The sequence below is a fragment of the Schistocerca piceifrons genome, chromosome 2 (assembly GCF_021461385.2).
Source record: "Schistocerca piceifrons isolate TAMUIC-IGC-003096 chromosome 2, iqSchPice1.1, whole genome shotgun sequence".
NCBI classification, from domain to species: domain Eukaryota; kingdom Metazoa; phylum Arthropoda; class Insecta; order Orthoptera; family Acrididae; genus Schistocerca; species Schistocerca piceifrons.
Genome location: NC_060139.1, coordinates 315,447,869 through 315,473,010, shown reverse-complemented (window position 1 = coordinate 315,473,010; position 25,142 = coordinate 315,447,869). Strand labels below are relative to the sequence as shown.

General features: G+C 36.9%; 1 protein-coding gene across 1 annotated transcript in view; it reads right to left on the bottom strand.

The window, feature by feature from the left end:
* The window catches only part of LOC124775354, a 217,834-nt gene that overhangs the window by 10,591 nt on the left and 182,101 nt on the right, over positions 1-25,142 (bottom strand). Inside the window, exons 10-11 of the mRNA XM_047250185.1 lie at positions 12,725-12,804; positions 4,995-5,091 (exon numbers count right to left, since the gene is read on the bottom strand). Of these exons, the coding sequence (XP_047106141.1) occupies positions 4,995-5,091; positions 12,725-12,804 (177 nt within the window). The remainder of the gene's footprint in view (positions 1-4,994; positions 5,092-12,724; positions 12,805-25,142) is intronic.

Here is a 25,142-nt window from a genome sequence, read left to right as displayed (position 1 = left end):
CTTCAGTCTTATTTTTGGATGAATTACACTTCAACAACATTCTCAGTGAGGCACAAGCCTTCCTCATGACCAGTTTTATATGTGGTCATACTACTTACAGTCACTCCAGACAGATACTTCTATATACTTGATCAATGTGAGCAATTCTAGAGATTGATTGCTAATATATATTCAAAATTATCAGACTTTTTTCACCTATTTGCCCAAATTACATTCACATTTATTTATTTTGAAGTTCAGCTGCCAACCTTTGCCACAAGTTCTGATCACCTACAAGTCTTCCTGTATTTTGTAACAAGTTTCTAAGTGTCACATCCCTCTACATTGCTGCATCATCTACATATTGTTTTATAGAACTATGAACATTACCTGCTAGTTCATCAATATTGTTAATGGTCCTTATCAGACTTCCTTGAAGTATTATACAGGGCATTTCACAATTCATCTTACACACTTCTAGAGGTTGAGGAGAGGACTTAGTAGACTAAGTTTTACATAGGAACCCCTGTCCAGAAACAGTTCATTTCCACATTGCGAGGAAAACAAGAGCTGCTCGACTCTGCACTAAATGTTTCTTACACAGTTCACCTGTTATGGCATGCTACCCACATTCATGAATGGTATGATGATGTGATATCCTCTGTTTCCATCTGCCTTGTCTTCATGCTTCCTGGTGGTGCATCAGTTGACATTACAGTGATAAGTATTGCAGTAACAGGATGCCTGAATATACATTTGCAGAGTACAGCAATATATTGTTACTATGATGAAGCTTGCCATAGTGGAAGAGAAGCTCAGAGTCTGTACCATGAGTACTTTCCAAATCATGTCACCCGGACTCATGTTTGTCAGAGCAGAACAACAGTTGCAGGATGAAAGTTGGAAATTCACAAGTGACTGAGCAAACTGTAGTGCCCCAAGAAGATGGTAAACTGTTGCATTGGAAGAGGAAGTGCTTCATTAAGTTGAAGAGAACCCATTGACAAGTTACTTTTGAATGCATTACAGGAACAGCAGTGATCAATGTCTTACAAATAATTACTATTAAAAACAGTCTTGATCACAATTTATTTAATAATAAATCGTGATCAAGACTGTTTTTAATAGTAACCATTGACAAGTGCCCAAGCCATTACATGTGACTTGCATGTGCATCACTCATCTGTCTAATGTGATCCACATGAACAGTAACTCCACACATATCACTCTCAGAAAGTACAGATTTTGTGCAATGTATTTTCACAGGGAAGATGTTCTGAACACTCGAAGTAGCCACATCTGGGATCATGAAAACCCCAAAGCCACATGTACATGAATATTTCAGCACACCATCAGCCTCAACATCTGGGCAGGTATCTGCAATGGTCGTGTTAATGAGCCATCCATCCTTTCGCCCCATCTAATGGGTTTCAGATACCTGATATTCCTGTAACAATTGCTGGCAGAATTTTTGAAAGATGTGCCATTGGACATTCAGCATGAATTATGGTTCCAGCATGATGTTGCAGCAGTACATTTTGCAGTTCATGTCCAAAACTATATGAACGTAGTCTAAATGGTTAGTTGGATTGGTCAAGATGGACCACGTGCTTGGCCACCTAAACCCCAGATTTAACCCTATTTTTACTTTAACTTGTAGGTATACATGAAGAGTCTTGTTAATGAGACCTGTGGGCAGTCAAAGAAAGTCTGGTTGCATGGATCTTGGCTGTGGCAGAAGTGATTAACCATCCAAGGACAGCACTAAACAGCAAGGACATCACACTTCTGAAAACATTACAGTAAATAAATATGTAACATGAACAAAATTAGTTATATTTCTGTGGTTACCATCAACAAAAAGTGTAATACACAATCTGAACACTGCCATATTATTAAAATAGAATGTGAAATATGATAATCCAGTTGAATACTAGGTAGTAGTAATGATTGTTTGCATGGTTAAGGACTGTTTATGCAATGCAGAAGTGTGCTCAAAAGAAGGATGCAAGGACATAAATCTGGAAATTAATTAAAGCTGTATAAAGAATATTATGCCTTGACATATGATGAGCACTTCATTCACTTGTTAAAATATATGGATATAGGCATTGCAGCTGGACTAAAAGAACGTATGACAGATGATACTTATGGAAACAAGCTATTTTCCAGTACACAGTACAGTCGAAAGAAGTGTGCCAAAAAACAATACTTGACATATTCTGCAACACTCAGTGATGAATACGGACTCTTCAACATAAATTAAGTGGTGGAATGACCACTCCTACAAATAGTCAAGGAAAACATTTCAGTAGGCCACATGCCATATCACATGACAACAGGGCTCTGATTCGGCAATACATTTTGAGTTTCTCAAGGTAGATGAACCATTACACCAGGAATAAATTGTCAAAAGGATGTCTGCACCCTGATCTCAACCTCTGCAGAATGTAATGACTGTTAACTGAAAATTTTCTTGGTAAATCAATAACCAGTCATATTACCAAAGCATGTTTCAAAAGATTTTAACTGGCATTTCGAAACACCTAGGTCAGATACTTGCAGATATAGTGATTTGTTGTTTAACAAGATGATCATAGCTTCAGACAAAATAGAATTACATAACATAGAACTTGAGTCTGTTGCATAGTGCAAAAGCAGACCAAGCACACAAAATGCTAAAAAACAATACAGAAATGGCTAAAAGGAACAACAATATACATGTTATGTGTGTTCACCTACAACAGGTTTTACTTTGTCCTACATTGATGCATTCCATGGTATTCTACCAGAGATGGCCTTCATCATATAGTTTCATGGTTCATGACGTGTACCAGAAACATCACAATAAATCTGTAGGATGAATCCAGTGCAAGAAGAGATTCACTTGAAATAGTTTCCTATCTGCTTAAATTTGTGATGTACGATTACAACATGCTTGAAGGAGGTATGGAATGCAAACCAACTGTACAGTTTGACCACTGTGTTGGTCAGAACAATAACTGGAGAGTTTTAGTGTTTTATTTCTATCTGGTCAGCTGCCAGTACTTTACAGAAATACATCAAAAGTTTTCATGTTCTGGTCATAGTTTCCTACCTTGTGACAGAGACTTCGCAATTATCCAAATGAAAGAAAGTGTCATAAGTTATGGTTCCTTGAGAATGGAAACATGTCATTGCTGAGGCCTTTGTTAAACCTTCAAAACTGACCACTCAGGAGACAGTGATGATGGAAGATATCAAGGATGTAGGATCCATTGAGTTGGTTTTCAAGAAGTCACCTGCTCTGAAAATTACTGATGAACTCTGGCTGAAGCTGTGTAGCCACAGTCCTTGAGGTGTAAGCATGTGTCATAATCAAAACGTGCTTTGCCCTTGAGAAAGAACTGCATTGTAAAAATTGGTTGTGAACATCAAGTACAAAATTTTTCATTGCCTTCTGGTTTTCAGCTGCTCTACAGTGGTGCACTGAAACTTCATAAGGAGAAGAAAAGGAGTCTATTGGATAAAATGAAATACATGGGGCCAAAATGCAGGCTTTTCTACAGAAACCTGCAGTATGACACCTGAGTTTAATGTACCAGATTTGTGTCTCAACTTGATAAACTCATGTTCTATTACTTTTCTGAAGACCAAAGTAATCAGTTTACAATAAATATTATTTTATACCCTGTTATAATATTCTTACTTACAACTTTTGGATTCTAAACAAATTTATCACTACAGCAGAGTACAGAATGATCTGGAATAATGCTAAACAGTATTTTTCCATTTTAATACATACTTATTTTCAAAAGAATGATTCTTAGTGCAATTTTAAAAAGCACAACCAAGTATTTTCAACAGTCCGTGTGCACAAACAATACATATCTGCTATTACATTATTATTTTGCAACAACTCTCTGTAATTAACAGTTTTTGTCAATTTCCAAAAAATTGCTAAACATGTCATACAACATTATTTGTGCACAAGCTTCAACATTAAAATTATTGATCTAAAATCATACAAATGAACAAGTATAAATGGTAAAACTAAGATTCTTTTGATCCCAAATTTTACTTTTCAGCAAAAGTTCTTCTGCACTCATTGTGAAGATTTTATTAACTGACAAAGGATTGAATGGAGGGGGCAGATAAGTCAGCAGTCAGGGGGAAGCAGACATACAGGGAGAACCAAACAAATGGTAAACAATAATTAAAGGCTAGACAAGTGATAAACAATAATTAAAGGCTAGAGCAGAACTGAATTAAATTGTGGAAATAGTTTAGTGTGATAGATAAAAGTAAGAGCAATGTCCAATTATATGAAAGGGGAGTCAAATAATAAGGCATGAAAACAAACCCAGACAAGCTGCACCATAGGAAGTGAACACGTTATCATGAGAGGGGAAAGGGTCAATGTAGAGAAGCAGATGAAGCATTATGGGAAAGAGGATGGAACTTTGTGGTAAGAGGGGAGACAGAGGAACACTCCAATGAAATATTTTGCACATAAAATATGGCTTGCCGTCAGTCTGGTACTACATATAATACCCTAGTTAACCAACATACTTCAAGCAGTTCCTAACTCCTCTACTGATCTTTGGTCCTAGGCTTGCTAATAACCTCTCTATAACACCTATTCCTCAAACTTATTATAACTGCACAGTCTATAGCTTTTTGTGGGCATCTCACAGTTCATAAGAGGCAATTTTTATAATAGCCAAACCAGGCAAAGTTGCAGCGTAAACACTGCTCTGCATTAGATGTTGGCATGAGAAATGACTGACTTTCCTCCACAATGAACTACTGCCACCGAATAGTCTCTAGTGCCGTATTGGATTATGTTTCAGCACAGTCTGCTGCTCAGCACCATCTCAGGGCAAAATTTAGTAAAAAATGCAGAGGGTAATAAAATACACATTACTTAAAGAGTATGACATGATCCACTGCATAGACATTTCAAACTGATGGAAAGCATTGATTGACACATTATTCTGAGCTAATAGTGTCATATATATTATCAGTGGACTTACTCTCTACTCTGCATGGTACCTCCCCAGGGCTGCAGAAGGAGCTGCCACAATGAAGTAAGTCACACACTCCACCCATTCCTCCACCATTTTGTTTTGGCTAGAATAAATTAACACAAAGAAAGGACTATTAGCATTCATATTGTAAACTTACTGCATCATCTTTCTTAGTACAGGACCAACAGTATAAAGTGAACAGAAGTGTAAGAGTAGGTACCAGTCAACAATCCCCAAGACGCTATTAAACATTACAACAAAAGAATTTATTACATGCATGTGATGGATTCTGTGGCCAACATCTATAAAAACTATTCTCTATTATTGCAAAGATTCTGAACAATAGCAAAGCCCTCCTTGCCCAGAGCACAGCAACTTATAAAAACTTTAATTTTAGAGGTGTTTTAAAAACAAAAGCTAAATTTTAGTTTAATAATAATAATCTGTAGATTCAAAGTAATGACAATTTACAGGTGTCTTTAGCTATGCAATATTCATACAAAAGTCATTGTAATGATCACTTTTATCATTTGGTTCTGATGAGTTATTCTTATGTTTCATTGAAGTTTTAAAGAAAATAATAATTGGTCACCAAGGGGATTATGAAATCCTCCAAATAAAAAGACCTAGAGGTTCCAATTGCTCTCAAAAATACTAAAGAATATACATGAATGTGTTGCTAGCAGCAAAGAAAGCCAAAAATGACAATGTCCCATGAAATTTTGACAGTAAAATCAAAGCAATTTGGACAGTTTATATTCAACAATAATAGAAATTATGATGAAACACAGACTTGCCTGCTACTTTAATAAATACAACTTTCTAATAAATCACAATTTGGGTTCATGCAGGGCAGTGATACAGAAGCAACGGTAGCAGAATTTTCCAAAATCATAATGGAGGACCTGGATGGAGATGATTGTGTAGCAGATTTTTTTTAGATCTGTCCAAAGCATTCAACACAGTAGATCACAAAGTACTCCTCCAAAAACTAAAGATGCCAGGAATAAGAAGAGTGGTAAACAGGTAGTTCAGTTATATCTCATGGAAAGAGTACACAGCGCACAAATTTAACATACCAGAAGAAATCTCAATTGTACATTAAAACCTCTTTCTGGTTCTAAACATAACATTGCCAACATCGTAGTTCCACAGGGGAGTATACTGAACCAAATTCTATTACACATCAATATTAATAACTTGCAGGGAGACGAAATTTTGTTTGCTGGAAACAGCAGGGCTACTACTGTGCAAAGCTCATGGTATGCTAAAAGATGTACATAAATGGTCAGAGGAGAATGAAGTAACCCTTAATGTAAAGAAACCAAACAGCATGGATTTCAATATAAACAAAAATAACAACAATACCAAATTAATTTAAAAGTGACTCCATAAGCTGTGTAATTGACATAAAATTTTTGGAGCTGTATATAGTGAAGCTAATGAAGTGGAGAGAACATATCACAAATACAGCAAAAAGAATATCATCTGCATGCTACGATTTAAGGGTATTAGCATCAGTGTGTAATAGTAATGGCCTAAAAATAACTTCATATGCATATGTTCACTTAGTCAAAAGACATGATATAATTTTCTGGGACTCTAGCAAACAGAAACTCTGAAAAATTTTCAAATTTCAAAAGAGAACTCTTAGTGTAATAATGAAGAAGAATAAGTGGATTTAGTGCCATGAATTTTTTAAAGAGCTAGGAATCTTGACTGTCACTTGTGAATGTATTTTCCAAACATTAGAGCAATTCAGGAAAAAATATGTTCACTATACCACAAACTGCTCTATACACAAACACAACAAAAGAAATAGTAAATGCCTACACCAAGAAAGAAAACACGAAGTGAGAACTCAAAACAATATTGAATATCTAGGGATTAAAATTGAATCATGAATTACCTCAAGACAGTAAAGACTGCTTTAAAAAACTATTGAAGCATATCTTCTTACAAAAGTGATTTTACAATGAAAGATTATTTAAATGAAATGCAACTAAGATAGCAGTTAACAGCAATGTGAAAAATTAATGTACTGACAAGTGACTAGTACACAACAATCAATATTCTCATTCATGAAATTAAAAAAACCACTACTCTTAGACAATAAAGCTGTTCTACAGTTATCAATGAGTGAAGATGAGTATTAAAACTATGTTATATTCTTTTTGGAGCACTTGTTTTCCCAGTGAAAATATCAGGCACCATACTAGTGTCAGACCTGCAAGAAAGACACTGCCAACAGCTGACACTTATGCACTGTTTAATTTCTTTGTATAATTTCTTTGCAAGTTTTATTTATTTTTTAATGTAGTGGAATTAATGGCTACTGGAAAGTTTAAGTGTTTCAGTGGTAAAGAGTATACTGGTATATGTAGTATATTGTGACATATATTTTCATTCTGTTAACCCATTTATTAATATTGTTTACTGTGTTTTACATAATGTATGTTTGCCACTTATGAATGTATCTAAATATATTTATCTGTTACATGTACATACCTGACAAAAACCATTACATGTACATGGTCAATGGTTGATAAATAAATATGAATATGAATTACAACAATATGGAAAGAATCAACTGCTACTCAGCACACAGATACGGTGTCAAATAGTGGGCAGGCACATTGAAAAAAGGTTGTTAGATAGTAAACAAAACATAAATATTCAAAGATTCACACATGCGTGCACGTGCGAGCGCCCACACACACACACACACACACACACACACACACACACACACACGCGCGGCCAATGTTGTCCCAAAGCACTATGGCCCTACCAATCTTTGCTAGGGCAGTTAGTGGTCGTAGAGAAATGTGGGGAGGTGGGAGGATGGATGGGAAAAGGAGAAAAACAGTAAAGGGAAAGGACTATGCAGGTATTCTTTTGGGACAGAAGGCATGTGTAGGACTGGAGTAGAAGCAGGGGAGAAAGGCAGGTGGGGGATAAGGACTAGCAAAGGTTGAGGCCAGTGGGGTTACAGGAAGGGAAGAATACATTGCAGTTATAGTTCTCGTCTGTGAAATTCAGAAAATCTTGTGTTGCTGGAAGAAATGCAGATGGCACAATCTTTGAAGCAGTCACTGAAATCAAACACGTAGTTCTTCACGGCATGCTCAGCAACTAGGTGGACCAGCTGTCTGCAGTTTGGCAGTGCTTGTCAGTCCCAATCATTAAGTTGTCAATGATGAATCTGAACCAGATGAAGGGTTTGGAATTCTGGTTGCTTAGGAAGGATTCCTCTATATGACCCCTGAATAGGATGGCAAAGGCTGGTGTCAGATGAGTGCCCACTGCTGCACCATGGATTTCTGTAGTCAATGCTTTGAAAGGAGAAGCAATTCTGAGTGACAATATAGTTGGATGTGGTGACAAAGGAAGGAGGTCATACATTACCATGGTCATTGCAGCTGTAGTCACTAACAGTCTAACAGTCCCTCTTTATGTATGCAAGGTCATCACAGACCAAAATTACCTTCCACTTCTTGTCCAGAAAAAGATCTCCCATGCCTTGTCTCCCCATTCATCCATTATGCCCCATATACCCACTGTCTTTCCATATAAGAACTCCTATTTCATAACTCAATATTACCCAGATTGGAGCAACCGAACCACATTCTCTGCTAGGATTTTAACTACCTCTTGCCACACCCTGAAATGGGGAATTATTATCCTTCCTCCCCTCCCACAGTGGTATTCTGCAACTCACCCAACCTAGACAATTTCCTATCTACCCCTGTTCCATCCTTGCTCCCAATTCCTTGTCCCATGGCTGATACCCCTGCAACAGACGTACAGTAAATGCAAGCTCTGTCCCATACATTTGCCCAGTACCACCTACTCCAGCTTGTCATAGGCACTTTCTATCTCATAATAGGCAGGGCTACTTCTGAACGCAGTCGTGCGATCTACTCTGTTGCTGAAACCAATATGCAGCATTCTGTGTGGGCATGACCACTAACAAGCTATCTGTATTCAGAAATATAATAGGAATAACACATAAATATATTATGTTATGCTGTATCTATATACCGATTTTGAAGAACAGGAAGAACCTGAGTCTGAAGGCATGTGTTCAATCAGTACATGACACTCATCTCCAAAGTAACAGGAACAGTCCAATCAAAGTGAGTATGGACTATTGCCACCCAAAAAGTCAAGGCCCAGGGTATTAGAAGACACTGATGAGAGTGTACTAGAAAACATTTATGAAGACTATTACAATCATGGCTTTGGTTCCTGTAGCAAATTACCAAGGTGCTGTACATGCCTTATAAGTAAATCAAACTGCAGATTAATTCTAAATTATGTGTCTAGCAATAGGTAAGCAGAAGCTTATTTCAGAAGAAACAGACAGACACAATTACAAACTATAAAGGATCATTAATATCTCAATTTGATAGAGCAAGGTCATATGGATCTACAATTCACTACTGGCATCTGCAAATGTGGACACTAGAACCATCTAAAATGGCTGGCTTGAACAATTTCAGAGGTTCAATTTTTTTTATCAATAATCTTAAGGCTGAATATGGCAGATCATCATCTTAGTCTTTTCTTACACTATGGAACAATGAATTTGCTACTGGGTGAAAATAATGTGATTGTTATGTAAGTGTGATAGAGTTTGTGTATGTGTGTATATTCACAGGGTTACTGTACTTTATGTATCACTGCAAAGATACATGTGCAGACACTCTTGGGCAATCTAATTAGTCCACGACAATTTCTAACTTGTCTGCAAGCTACAGCATGCACACAGGTTTCAATTAGTTTTATGAGGTTAGCTCCCATGCAGTTTCTCCTGTTAGTACATCAGCCTGATTTGGAGTTGACTAGAGAATAGTTCATGCTATTGTGGTCCTGTGTTTTGTTAATCAACAGTTGCAGTAATATGTATTTAAGTGAGTTCGTATAAGTCATTCCATAATTCAGTGTGTGGTGATTCAATAAACGAAAATTGAACAGGTGCAGTTGTTTGAATTGTCCGGACTGCTTTTGCTACATTTGTGACAAAACAACATCCAATCAGGGCAAGAACATGTCCAGAAAGCTACGTGCAGCTTAAAAACATTACTTCAGATGTGAAGTCAGAGATCAAACAAAACGCTAGGCTCCCCATCCCTGCTGCAAAGTCTGTTACTCTTGACTAACCCAGTGGTTGAACAGCGAGTGAAATTGAATGCCTTTTGCTGTTCCGATGTTTTGGCGGGAGCAGAGAGAACACCACTCAGATTGCTATTTCTGCTTGACCAACATATCTGGGTGCAGCAAGATGAACAAGTCAAAAATCATGTATCCAGATTGTCAATCTGTTCTAAAGCTTGTCGCACATGGTACAGATTAACCAGTGCCAATTCCTGCTTCATCTGATGCAATTAACAATGAAGAAAGTGATACTGAGGGTAATGACAGTGATGCTGAAGCTATAGAATACATTAATGATCCCAACAATATCATTAAAAAGCGACATTTGATCAGCCAAATTGAACTGGATGACCTGGTTCACAATTTGTCCCTGTTCAAAGAAAAGTCTAAATTGCTGATTTTCAGACTGAAAGAGTGGAACTTACTTGAGAGGGAACTACTGTTATGTATTTTAGAGATTGCCACATGAAATTCGCAGCATACTATGTTGTTGAACATGGTGTTTCTTTCTGTCATGACCTGACAGGACTCATAAAGGAACTAGATAACATATATGTTGCAGAAGAGTGGAGACTTTTTATTGACTCTGGCTCAAGTACTCTCAAAGCTGCACTACTACACAATAGCAACCAGAAACCATCAATTCCTATTGCTCATGTCATGGGAATGAAGGAAACCTACAAAACAATGAAGACTCTCTCGATACTGATTAAGTAATCTGAGCACAACTGAAATGTTAGCAGTGATTTGAAGATTGTAGCTCTTCTGTTAGGAATGCAGACTGGGTATACAAAGTACATGTGCTTTCTTTGCCTATGTAATAGTCGCGATGACAAGACTCACTACACAGTGAAAAACTGGCAACCCTGAAATTTACCTGTAGCTGGACAGCACAACGTGCAACATATAACTCTTGTGGATCATAATAATATTTACCTACCTCCACTCCACAACGAACGGAGACTTATGAAACAGTTTGTTGCAGTGATAGATAACACAAATCATGGTTTTCAGTACCTAAAAGATGAAAACTGACGTAAAATTGAAAGCAGGAATCTTTGTTGGACCAGAAATATGACAGTTGATTCAAGATCCACAATTCAGATTGGAACTCACGGAATGAGAACCAGCAGCTTGGGACACATTTGTCCTTGTCGTGCACAACTTTCTTGGGAACCACAGAGCAAACAACTATGCAGAAATTGTGGACAACTTGCTAACAGCCTTCCAGCACCTCAGTTGCTGAATGTCACTAAAGATGCATTTCTCAGATTCACATCTCACCTACTTTCCATCAAATATTGGAGCCATGAGTGACAAGCACAGCGAAAAATTACACCAGGAGATGTCACAATGGAAGCAAGATATTAAGGCCACTTAAATCCAAACATGATGGGGAATTACTGTTGGTTATTGCAGTGAGGCACAGAAGATGTTCACAGGCAGAAAGCAAGAAGTTCTACACACTTTTAAACCAATCACTTATCAATCTTAGTGTAACTAAGGGTCTCTGACTCATTTCAGAGTGGAATAAACATTTATAATTCACTTCTTAATTATTATATTTAGTGTTTTCATCCCAAAGCACACGCATTAATTTTCCTAAAATTTCTCACATTCGCAGTTCAACTTAGTTAATAGCATTATCCTTGATAACCTTTACATGTATGTAATATTTTTTCCTGATATGCCAGAGCAAATCTGACTGCAGTTCTGTATTCAGCACATATAAATTACTATAAGGAAAATATCTTCAATCCAGTAGCAGTGAAAAAAATATTTTGTTGCATAGTGTTATCTCTTGGAATCCAGCAAAGATCTTTCTTCTCAAATCTTCATGCATCTGTCAGGCTTCATATCACATCCACTTGTATTAGTGACTTATGGGTCATGTATACAGCAACTGAAACTAACTCATTGCCTTGTGACTATTATTAATCCAAAGATATCCTGCAATTGAGTGAAATCAGTTATCATTGTGGTAGAAGTGTGAGAGCAAAGCAGATGAATTATCATGTGTAGAATGAATTCACCTACCATCTGAATGTTAATTGTACAGGTACAGTGAGCAAACTACACATTTATTAACTTTCATGTCAGTAAAATCAAGTGTAAGTTACACAATTCAAACATTGTGTAACGGTCATGAAGCGTAAAAGTAGCCACCGAGTTCATTTTTTGGAATCCTGAATATAGGAAGCAAAAGAGACCTGCAATTCAACAAAGTAGTACTAAAGCACAAGACTTCTCTGAAGCAGTGTTGTTGTACACATTCTAGTGCTAATCAAACACATAACTAAAAATAACACGAGATGTGATACATGTGATTTTCAGATATTGCCGTGCCTTTGAGATAATATGTGAATTTAAAGTGTTTTGATATTTTATTTCCATTTTCCATGGAACATCCAAATTTCTCATATCACAATAAAGTGGAACAAAAATCAGTTTCAACTGAATCACAAGATCAGGAATCTAATACAAGATATAACAATCCAGTTCCAAAATTTTCAGCCAAGTTGACAGTGAAGAATAAAATTATAATACATTTATGAACTGTTTGAAATAAGACTCACCATAATGAAGTCTTCTGAATCACATGGCATCACAATGCGATCATCACATTCTCTTGCATCCCCACCTCCAGAGCCTTCATCTGAAAAATGTTATGAATTGAGATGAAAAAAGGACGTTATTTTCATATTTTCATGGCTGATAATTTTATTTTGGTAAATTACCACAAAAATTTCATAATATAGTATGACAAAAGTATTTTCATATAGTCTGCAGGCAGTTATGCATTTGTCAGATAATATACACCCATTGTCTAGGGGTAGTGTCTTTGACTAGTAACCAAACGTCTTGAATCCCAAGTTTGAACCCAGCTGCTGCTAAAATTAGGAATAACAATCATCAGTAATGGTGGCCAAACGCATCTGGCATAGGTGGCCACCATCACTCTGCCAACAGCCTTGTCAAAGAGGATAGAGGTGTGGACAGAGTTTCAGGGCACTCTCTCGCCACTGGGGTCAGAAACTGCACCAAAAAGGCAGAAGAATCGGCAATGATAAATAGCATGAGGCTGTAAAAGGCAATTGAAAACAATGCATTAAAGACACATAATAAGACATGCAGCCTGTAATTGAAAAAGTTTTGTGATGATCTCTTCACTGGCAAAAGATTCCATGTTAGACCCCCATTCAGGTCTCTGGGAGTGTACTGCCAAGGGGGAGTGACCATGAGAAAGAAATGGAATAATCAACAAAGGAATAACATTCTATGAATAAGAGCAAGAAATATCATAAGGTTGAATGTGGTAGGATAGCTAAAAACTCTGAAAAGGGAAATGCAGAGGCTCAATCTGGGTGAAGTCAGGGTCAGTAAAGTGAAATGGAGAGAATATTATGTTTTGTGGTCAGGCAAATTTAGGGAAATATCAACAGTAGCAGAAAATGGTACAACAAGAGTAGGAATCATTATAGAAAAGTAGGCCAGGGAATGAGGTTTTCTGAAAAGTTCAGCGATAAGATTTTTCCAAGAGCGAACTACTGTGAACCATTCAGTGTTGTGGTTCTCCTCATTGGGTTCAACAGAAAACCAACACAAACAATGATAGTTCAGGTATACATTCCAACATCACAAACAGAAGATGAAGATATGGAGAAAGTACAGTATACGAGATACTGAACAGGTTATTCAGTATGTAATGGGAGATGAAAATCTAATGTCATGGGGAACAGAATGCAGTAGGGGAGGAATAGAAGAAAGGGTTATGGCAGAACATGGGCTGCATAATAGGAACAAAAGAGAAGAAAGACAAATTGAGTTTTGCAATTAATTTTAGATGATAACAGCAAATATTCTGTTCAAGAATCACTAGAGGAGGAGGTATACTTCGAAAAGATCTGGAGATACAGGAAGATTCTAGTTGGATACATCAAGTTCAGACAGAGATTCTGAAATCAGACACTGGACTGTAAGGCATACCCAAGAGCAGATACAGACTCAGATCATAATTTAGTACTGATGGAGAGTAGCCTAAAGTTTCTACAGAAGAATCAGTGTGGAAAAAAGTGGGTTACTGAAGTGCTGAAGAATGATGAGATATGTTTTAAGTTCACTAAGGATGTGGATACTGCAGTAAGGAGTATCACAGTAGGTAGTTCAGTTGAAGAGGAGTGAACATCTTTAAAAATGGCAATCACAGATGTTGGACTGTCATACGTAGGTACAAGGAAGGTAACTTTGAAGAAACCTAGCATAGCAGAAGAACTACATCAGTTTTATTGTACTTATTGTTCCCTCTTGTCTACAAAAGCATCTTTTGTATAAGCCACTGGACAAGTCAAGTTATAAGTATACTTATGAAAGTCATTTCTAGGCTTACTTATTTAAGATTACAATAATACACTTTATACATAAAGAATTTAGAAAACACTCTTCATAAATTTAAATATTCATCAATGGAATACAAGCATGGTGCTGTAAATATGACTTTAGAGATTTTCCAAAGGTTTTAATCTCAGTAATAGCTTTTATGTTTTCAGGAAATTTGATAAAGTTCAACTTCCATGTGGAAAGTACCTTTTTGGGACATAGGTGTGTTGATATGGGTTACATGTAAATGTTCGTTTTGTCTGGTAAAGTGACCATGTATATCAGAACTGTTTTGCAGTTTTCAGTCCTTACCTATTACATTTATTTTAAAGAATATAATGGTTTCCATAATGTATACCCATGGTAATGGGGGAATGCCAGGTATTTTTTAAGAGTCTCTAGGTTTGCATCCAAACAAGTTTCTAATGGCCCTTTTTTGTAGTTTGAAAGGGCTATTAGCTGTTTTAGAGTTTCACCAGAAAGTGACTCCATACTTAAGGTACGACTGCATGGAATGCATTCACTACTGTTTTGTCACTACAGCATGATTTTGGTTAGCAAAGGAGGTGACATGTCTTGCACAGCTCTGCATTTAGGTATTAAATATGCTTATTCAATTTTACAATGCTCTGCAGCCAAGGTCCTAAGAATTTGGTTTCAGTACCATTACCAACCAGTTCATTGTTGATAGAGACCAATAGCATAAAAATGTTCTTCACTCTGGAATTTTAGTACAATGGTTTTTTTACTATTTATTACAAGCTGATTATTCTCTGCCCAGCTGCTAATCTGTTTTGTGACAATGTTTACTGATTGCTGTAGCCATTCACTGCTGTCTCCTTTTAGTAAAATCGTGATGTCACATGCAAATATGACTGTTTTCTGTGTATCCACATTTAGGCTGAGATCCTTTATATAAAGAAGGAATAAAAGGGGTCCCCTTACTGATCCTTGGGGTACATCATATCTAATTTGTTTATAGTCTGATAAGTGTTCAGATATAATTTTTAGGTGGATATTTGTGTGCTTGATGCACACTGCTTGCTTACAAATGCTCGGGAAGGAACTGATTGCTGGACAGATCTCGAATACCATATTGTTCAAGTTTTGATGGCAGAATCTTACGGTCAATCATGTCAAAAGCTTTTGAAATATCAATAAATACTCCTATTGATTCCAGTCTCCTGTACCTCAGGCTTAATATGCAGTTGCTGCACTAATTATAAATACCAGTTATCGCTGACTTCTAATTTCTGAATCCACATTGTTCATTATATAGATTATTGTTTTTATTTACAAAGTTCATAAGTTTTTCATACATAACTTTTTCTAATATGCTTGAAATGCAGGAGGAAATTATGATGGATCTGTAGCTATTTATTTAAATTATCTGTCTCACCTTTTGTATATACTGGAATGACAGGATGTTTTCAATACTTGATTAATAAAAGGAGGGCATGCAAAAATGTCCAGGGAAATACATGATTACAGCAACATAAACCACTCAGGAATGAAATACATAGGAAGTGCAAGAGAACCAAGGTGAAATGGCTGCAACAAAAATGGGAAGAAATCAAAAAACAAATGACTGAAGGACTTACTCAGAACATACAAAATTCTTCAATTAAATGAAAATCAAGGCTGGTAACATTAAGAGTGCAATGGAAATTCCACTATTGAACACAGAGGAAAGAGCAGATAGGTGGCTCTCAAATGGCTCTGAGCACTATGGGACTTAACTACTGTGGTCATCAGTCCCCTAGAACTTAGAACTACTTAAACCTAACTAACCTAAGGACATCACACACATCCATGCCCGAGGCAGGTTTTGAACCTGCGACCATAGCAGTCGCGCGGTTCCGGACTGCGCACCTAGAACCGCTAGACCACCGCGGCCGGCGCAGATAGGTGGAAAGAGATCATTAAAGGCCCTATGAAGGGGAGGGCTTGTCTGATGACTTTGTAGAAGAAGGAACTGGAGTCAATACGGAAGACATAGGAGATCCAGTCAGAACTTAAAAGAGTTCTGGAAGACCTGAGATCAAATACAGCAGAGGGGATAGATAACATTCCATCAGAATTTCTTAAATCGTTGAGGTAATGGCCTATTCAAGTGTTTGTATAATTTATGAGACTGGTGACATACCATCAGACTTCCAGAAAAATATCATCCACAAAATTCTGAAGATATCAGGGCAGATAGGTGCAAAAACTATCCCACAGTAAGCTTAACATCTCACACATCCAAGCTGCTGACAAGAACAATATACATAAGAACAGAAAAGAAAATTGAGGATCTGTTAGATGATGATCAGTTTGGCTTTAGAAAAGGTAGCACCAGACAGGTAATTCTTACTTTGCACCTGATAATGGATGCAAGACTGAAGAAAAATCAAGATACATTCATACAATTTCTCAGTCTAGCAAAAGTGCTTAACAATGTGAAATGGGGTGCTAGATGTTCAAAATTCTGAGAAAAATAGGAGTAAGCTACAGTGAAAGATGGGAAGTACATAATATGTACAAGAGTCAAGGGGGACCAACAACATCTTAAGACAGAGAATGAAGTGCTAGGATTAAAAATGATGTAAGGCACAGATGGAGTCTTTTATTATTTAATCTATATACAGAAGAAGAAATAACTGAAATAAAAGAAAGGTTCAAGAATGAGATTGAAATTCAGGGTGAAAGAATATCAATGATCAGATTCGCTGGTGACATCACTATTCTCAGAGAAAGTAAATAAGAATTACACAAACTGTTGAGTGGAATGAACTGGGTATTGAGTATGGAATATGGATTGAGAGTACACCAGAAAAAGACAAAAGTAATGAGACATAGCAGAAATAGTGTGAAACTGAATATCAAATCTGGTGGTCACAAATAAGTTGTAGTTCAAGAATTCTGGTGCGATGGAAGAAAAACAACCCATGATGGATGAAGCAAGAATATAAAAATCGCACTAAAACAGGAAAAGGTGGCATTCCAGGCCAAGAGAAGTCTACTGATAAAAAAGATAAGCCTTAATTTGAGAGTGAAATTTCTGAGAATGTGCATTTGGAATATAGCATTGTATGGTAGTGTATCATGGACAGCAGGAAAACTAGAAATGTAGAGAATTGAAGTGTTTGAGATATGGTGCTACAGAAGAGTGTTGAATATCAGATGGACTACTGAGATAAGGAAGTAGGAGGTTCTGCACAGAACGGACAAAGCAAGAAACAATGGAAAATACTGACAAGAAGAAGGGACATGACAATAGAATATGTGTTGAGGCATCAGGGAATAAACTCCATGTTACTAAGGGAAGTGTCGAAGGTAAAAGCTGTAAGGGAAGACAGAGACTGGAATATATCTAGCAAATAATTAATGATATAGGATGCAAGTGCTGTCATAAAATGAAGAGGTTGGTATTGTAGAGGAGTTTGTGGTGGGCCAAATCGAACCAGTCAGGAGACAGATGACTCAAAAAACTACATCCAGAGGTATGTCTCCACATATTAAAAATTGATGTGATACTCTTGTTAGAAACAGGCTCCTCTTCAGTTACAAACTCATGTTACTCATTAATAGAACTTTTAATTCCACAGTTGTGCACCTTAAATGTACCAGTACAACCATTGGCACAAGTCGGTCTCTTTTCATATAACCCACAAGCACAGAAAATTTGACAAAATGCGTTAAAAATTTGTTTATGAGTTAGTAGGTTGCCTGCCTCCTATATGTTAATGGCTGCCTGCTCATTATTTCATTATGTAATGATGGATGAAGGGATTAAATATGTCAGTGCACCCTGATATCCCATACACTGGTTTGAATCTTCTATGCCTGTATCTGCCTCTAAATTAGGTTTCAGGACAGATGCATAAGAGGCATGTTTGAAAGCAACTAGAAGGAATTAAAGCACTTACAAGGAAATAAAATAAATATTAACACAATGGATTAAGTTGCAAGTCACACCATCACAGACAGAAAACAGTTACACTTTCTTTATAAGGAAACCATATGATGAGTACTGTTCAGCCTTGTGGCTACTATAAGTAACAAGGTGAGTCCAGAGATCTGGAGTCCCCCCCCCCACCAAAAATCATCTAAATGAAATTATATATGACCGAGTTGCTGTGGAGTGAAACTGAAAGATATTTTGATTTTCAATTATACAACAAAAATGGGATATGCACTATCAATAGTCGGCAAGGTCAATGATAGATTTAAACTGTCCATACATCTGTAGCACTGCTGGCCATCACCCATACCTATTTTAGCAAAGACAATTGTTGGCCTTGCTTGAGCTCAGTTGTTGTTTTGTTAATCAGTTCAGTTCTTATTTGCTGTTAAATTTAAAGTAAGTACTATCATTTATTGTTTTTGTGCTGTGTGCTGTTGTGGTAGTTTCTAATTATGGATAGGCTTGCAACAAGAAAGAAAAGGAAAACAGATTTTGATTCACCTGCTAGTGTTATGGTATGTTAAAAATGTGTACACACCACTGTAAGAGCTTAATTACCCAGCTGTCTATCTATGTATCTACAGCAGCACTGGAGTTGTTATGTGGAGCCTGGAAGAACTTTGGAATTGCAATATTTCAGTATTTCACAAGGCACTGAAGTGGTAAATATCATTACAAATAACATTATATTAAAATTAGTGCATACAAATACACTTGGATTTGTCTGTGTTGCCCAAAAATCATGTTTATCAACAAAAATATCACACAAAAGGTGATGGGTGTATTTCTTTAAAATAGTTACTAAATATTCTATCATTAGTAGCCCAAATGACAAAACATCACCCAGTCTGGTTATCCAGATGGTACTCAATTATGAAAAACAGTTCCGATACATAATGATGAGGATGGGTTTGTGGAGATAGAAAGGAGTATTTGATGGTAGTAAATTATATAGTTCATTCATTTCTAAAAGATTTTTTCAGTGGGCTGATTGAATACATCAAAGCTGACTGTGCCCTGCATTCATCTCTCCCCCTTTCATGCAAAATCAACATACACTATTGTAATACTATAATAATTGAAGCCAGAAAGTCCACGCACAATTAAATCTTAAAATATGCATCCATTCATGCCCTACCAAATAACTAAACATGCACAATTAAAGGAAGAACATGCAACGTCAGAATTCAATATTTTGTTGTGGTGCATTTTATTTTATTTTAAAACAATGTATAACAACCAGTTTTTCCAAATTCTCCACCGACTTGGGGTAACGCTGCTTGTTGAACCACTGAGCTACCAACCTTTCGATTCAGGAGGCGAAGGGGATTCAAAATGGTTTTCAGTTTAGCAAATGCTATGGTTGGTCACTTACTATAGGCCACAACCAGTTCCTTCCAAATACCTTTCTTTCTCAACAGATTTCAGTTCCAATAAAGATCCAACTATTTGCTTAAATGTGAAGTACTGCATCAAAGGTAAGCCGAGCATCTCTTCAGAGACTCCTGGCACTAAAAGCCATATAATAAATAAATAATAATCAAGATTCTCCTCGTTTAGGCACACATGTTTGTATGTTGCGATATTCTTTAATGCAGAAAATGATCTTTTGTACACTGCAAGAAGTGAGAGATGCATACTTAAATGAGGAAATTTGGGTAAATGTAATGTTGAATAACTCAAAATCCTTTGCATTTTTGCTACCAAAAATTGTTCTAGATCCCCTGTCAAACAGAACTCTCTTTATTCCAAAAGCCCTGTTGGTAAAAATCATGGTGTTGCAAAATATTTGCACTCAAACATTTCTGATAACTCCTCAACTCAAATCAAGACTGAAAGAAGAAGAGTGTAAAATGACCTGAGAGGGTGAAGGAAGATTGGAGATTGAATGCTTGTTAGTGGTTTGCCAAATATAGCAGTCCTAAGTAATGAGATCATATCTCCCCTTGGTGAAAACTCCAAGATCATTGTCGAATAAAATGGTTTCTCATACTTTATGGAAATTTTCAGAATAAATGAAGAAATGAGTTTTTTTAAGGTCATCTTTAACAAATCAGACCCTGCCACCCCTCCCCCCCGCCCTCCCCCTCTTTTTTGATCAAATCCTGGCTACATCCTTGTATGCAATACTCGTGTAACATTATATTCATTACTTGTGACATTTCTGTACATGTGGTCACCCTAATAGTGTACAGAATATTATGATAAGTTTAATTTTCCACATCTTTACTCAGCAAGCCTCCTAATGGAATGTGGGAGGGAGTACCTCTGGTACCACTACCTTGCCAGTTCCATTCACAAACTGGGGATGGGAAGAATGAATGTCAATATCAGTAAACCTCTGTATGAGCTCTAATTTATTTAATTTGCATGTAATGGTCATTTTGCAAGATGTAGATAAAGAAAAAGAGGCAGCAGTATACTCATCTTAATAGGGAACCTGAAACATTTAGCTCTGGAAAAGAGCAGTTAGAAGAACTGTGGCTCAAGTTCACAAGAATAGTTGGTGGTGAACTTGATTGATAAGTACCTAGTAAAACAGTTGCAGGTGGGAGGGGCTGTCTTTGGTATACAGTCACTATAAAGAAACTTCTAAAGGAATAGAGACTACTACACACTTGGTGCAAACAAATCATAGAGAGATGCTGAATGAAATTCATTTGGCTGTCAAGAAAGCAGTGCCTGAAGCCCTCAGTGACCATTGTTGTAGAATATTATTGAAAGATCTCTCACAAAACCCAAAGAAATTCTGGTCAAGTGTAAAGGCTATTTGTGATACCAAAGCAAGTATCTAGAAACTAATGGATGAAATAGGCACTGAAACCGAGGGTAGCAAAGCAAAAGCAAAAACACTGAATTTTATTTTCAAATGTTCCATTATAAATGAAAATCCTGGTGTACTGCACTACTGGAAAGATGAGTGGTAAAGATATTATTACGTCATTCACAAAACTACCATCCAACATCCATTTGCTGTAGAATCTTAGAACATATTCTGAGCTCGAACATAATGAGGTCTCTCCAACAGAATGACCTTCTCCAAGCCAACCAAGATGAATTCTGAAAACATCAGTCATGTGAAACTTGACTCTCACTTTTCTCGCATCACACCCTGAAAGTCATGGATCAACACCTTTGCTGCTCATGTTGTACATTAATGCCCTTGTAGATTATATAAATAGTAACCTCAGACTTTTCACAGCTGATGCTATTATCTATAATGAAGTTTTGTCAGAAAAAAGTAGCACAAATATTCAGCCATATATTGTTAAGTTGTCAGAGTGATGTAAAGATTAGAATCTTGCTATAAATGTTCAGAAATTTAAAACTGTGTGCTTCACAAAATGTAAAAATTTAATGTCCTATGACTACAGTATCAAGAAGCTACAAATCAAATTGGTGAACTCATACCTATGTGCAAAGGTTTGCAGAGACAGGAAATGGAATGCTCACACAGGACCAGGCATAGGACAAGCAGATGGCAGACCTCAGTTTATTGGTATAATGCTGGGGAAACCAGTCTACTTACGAGATTGCTTATAGATCAGTTTCAAATACTGCTCAACTGAGCACGATTCATACCAAATAGGACTAACAGAGGCTATTGACCATATATGGCAGGAATGATCACAGGTTTCTTTGACCCACAGGAGAGTGTCACGAAGATGCTGAAGAAACTGAAGTGGCAGATAGTTGAAGAAATACACAAACTACCCCAAGGAAGCATGCTTAGAAAATGTTTAATTTCTAGCCTTACATCATCAATCTAGGAATATATTATAAAGGGAGTGGTAATATATTCCTAGATTGATGATGTACAATCATGAGAACGAGATTAGATTAGTTACAGCACACACAGAATCATTTAAAGTCATTCTTGCCATACTCCGTAAATAAGTACCCTGTGCCATGCCCTCCACAGTGATTTCCAGAGTATGGACATAGATGTGAGAGGAAGCATTATGTTGCCCTGACTTCTCAGAACACATGCTTTCACAATTTCAACAGTAAACCATTTCATATTTATTTATTTAATTTGTATATATATATATATATATATATATATATATATATATATATATATATATATATATATCTAAAAACAAAGATGATGTGACTTACCAAATGAAAGTGCTGGCAGGTCGACAGACACACAAACAAACACAAACATACACACAAAATTCAAGCTTTCGCAACAAACTGTTGCCTCATCAGGAAAGAGGGAAGGAGAGGGGAAGACGAAAGGAAGTGGGTTTTAAAGGAGAGGGTAAGGAGTCATTCCAATCCCGGGAGCGGAAAGACTTACCTTAGGGGGAAAAAAGGACAGGTATACACTCGCACACACGCACATATGTGTGGATGGATATGTGCGTGTGTGCGAGTGTATACCTGTCCTTTTTTCCCCCTAAGGTAAGTCTTTCCGCTCCCGGGATTGGAATGACTCCTTACCCTCTCCTTTAAAACCCACTTCCTTTCGTCTTCCCCTCTCCTTCCCTCTTTCCTGATGAGGCAACAGTTTGTTGCGAAAGCTTGAATTTTGTGTGTATGTTTGTGTTTGTTTGTGTGTCTGTCGACCTGCCAGCACTTTCATTTGGTAAGTCACATCATCTTTGTTTTTAGATATATATTTCCTACGTGGAATGTTTCCCTCTATTATAACTATATATATATATATATATATATATTTTATTCATAATGCATAATGTCTCTCTTGTAGCATATGCCATTGGAATTTGTTGAGCATCTCCATAACACTATCACACTTAATAAATCAGGGCTGGCCATGGCATGCCAAACTTCGTGCATGCAGTATGTGCAGGCCATGGGCAAGCCAGGGCCCAAACATGGCTTTGCTCGGTCCTTCTTGGAAGTACCTGGAACAGTGTGACATTTCATTTAGCATTGCAGTGCAGCATTCTTTGGTCGTCACAACTCTCGGAGTTCAGCAGAACAGTTCTGTCAGCATCTTTTAATCTTCAATATTTGTTTATGGTATGAGGGACAGTCACAGGTCCAGTGACAATTTGCACAAAAAGAGGCAGTTCACCAATCTTTCATCACAATCTTTTAAAATAAGTGACTGGCATTGCATATCTGCTATGAAATGGCATTACCTTACCACGCAGAAAGAATTTAAAGATTTAGTTGACAAGGAAATAGCAAAAAATTACAATGATTGACAGACAGTATTCAGTGTTTTGTACATTAAAAAGCACTTTGTGCAAAATTTGTAGGTCTGGAGCACGTGAAGAAATTGGTGATACAAATTATTGCACACATTATTCTATTGACAGTTGGAACAGGTTTCAACTGAACTCAACAAAGAGTTGGAGACTTCATACATTAATACAAAGTATTTTGGTTAAGTCAAGAGGTCCATCAGAGATGATTTTTTTTTTATTTAAAACTCACTATTGTTAAATTTATGAAGGAAAAAGGAGTGCAGGAATGAAAATTAGAACATCCAGAATGAAATGCAGACTTCACATTTTAACTGGACTGCATGCTGCCCACAGTAAGAAACTGCAAGGTACCTTCTCTTTGATTGATGGGGGATGCATTTTAAAAGAAAATCACATTGTAGAAGGCACACATTTTGATAAAGACAGTCTAGTTCCCTAAACTGACTCACCTGAAGAAAACACAAGGTTTGAAGAATTCATTGTTGCCTTAAAACAATTACAAGGATAGTTTTATAAAGATTTTGGGGACGCTATCAACATTACATCTGCTCCTGAGCTTTTTTGGACACCATTTGCCATTCCAGTTGAAATGGCTCCTGTGCATGTGCAGATGTAGCTGATTGATCCGCAAGGTAATTCCAGTTTTAATGGCAGATCTCGTGACATGAAAACTGCCCAGGACATCGACATTGCTTTCCTCAGGTAGAGTACAAGTCTTCATAATAAGGTTGCAAAAGTGCTACAATATTTCAATTGGCATATTTGTGTTAAAGGCCTTTTTTGATCATGAAACTAAGTAAGTTATGATTATGTGACAACTTGAGTGCAAAACTCTGTGAAATTGTCTGCGTCTGTTTGTATGCCAGCAGTTTGTAGCAGACAAAAATTATATTGTGTCTTTAGTGTGCAAAAAGTAGTTGAATATTATTGAAAATATGTTTTGTTAGTGAGAAATATAAATTCAGAATCAAGTAGTATGCAGTGTGCCTACACTGCAATTTAAATGCGGCACATTCGTTGTTTCCCCCTCTTCCACGTCCTTGTAGTAAGTAGCATGGTATTGTGGTGGGGGAAATGTGAATTGAGGCTGAGGTCCTTGGCATTCATTCTCTGGGCATGGCTCGTGAGCCGAAATGTTGGCTGCTCCTGTACTAAAACTACCCATGACAAAATGTTAAAAAATGTTTTGATGGTTCTCTTCTAGATCTTCTATTAATTCAGCTTCCTGAGAGCACCAGAGTGATTGCATTACTCGAGAATAAGTCCAAAAAATGTTTTTCAAGCTACTTTTTTCACAGATGAATTTCGTTTTAACATTCTTCCAATTAATCTCAGGTTGGAATCTGCACTTTTCATAATTATTTATATGTGTCCTTTCCATTTTAGTTCATTCTGTCTTAGTACTCAGGGGTATTTTATGAGTCATGGTTTATTGCCAATGGAATAACTGGACAGTAATGGACCTTTTGGTTTATTGACACACAT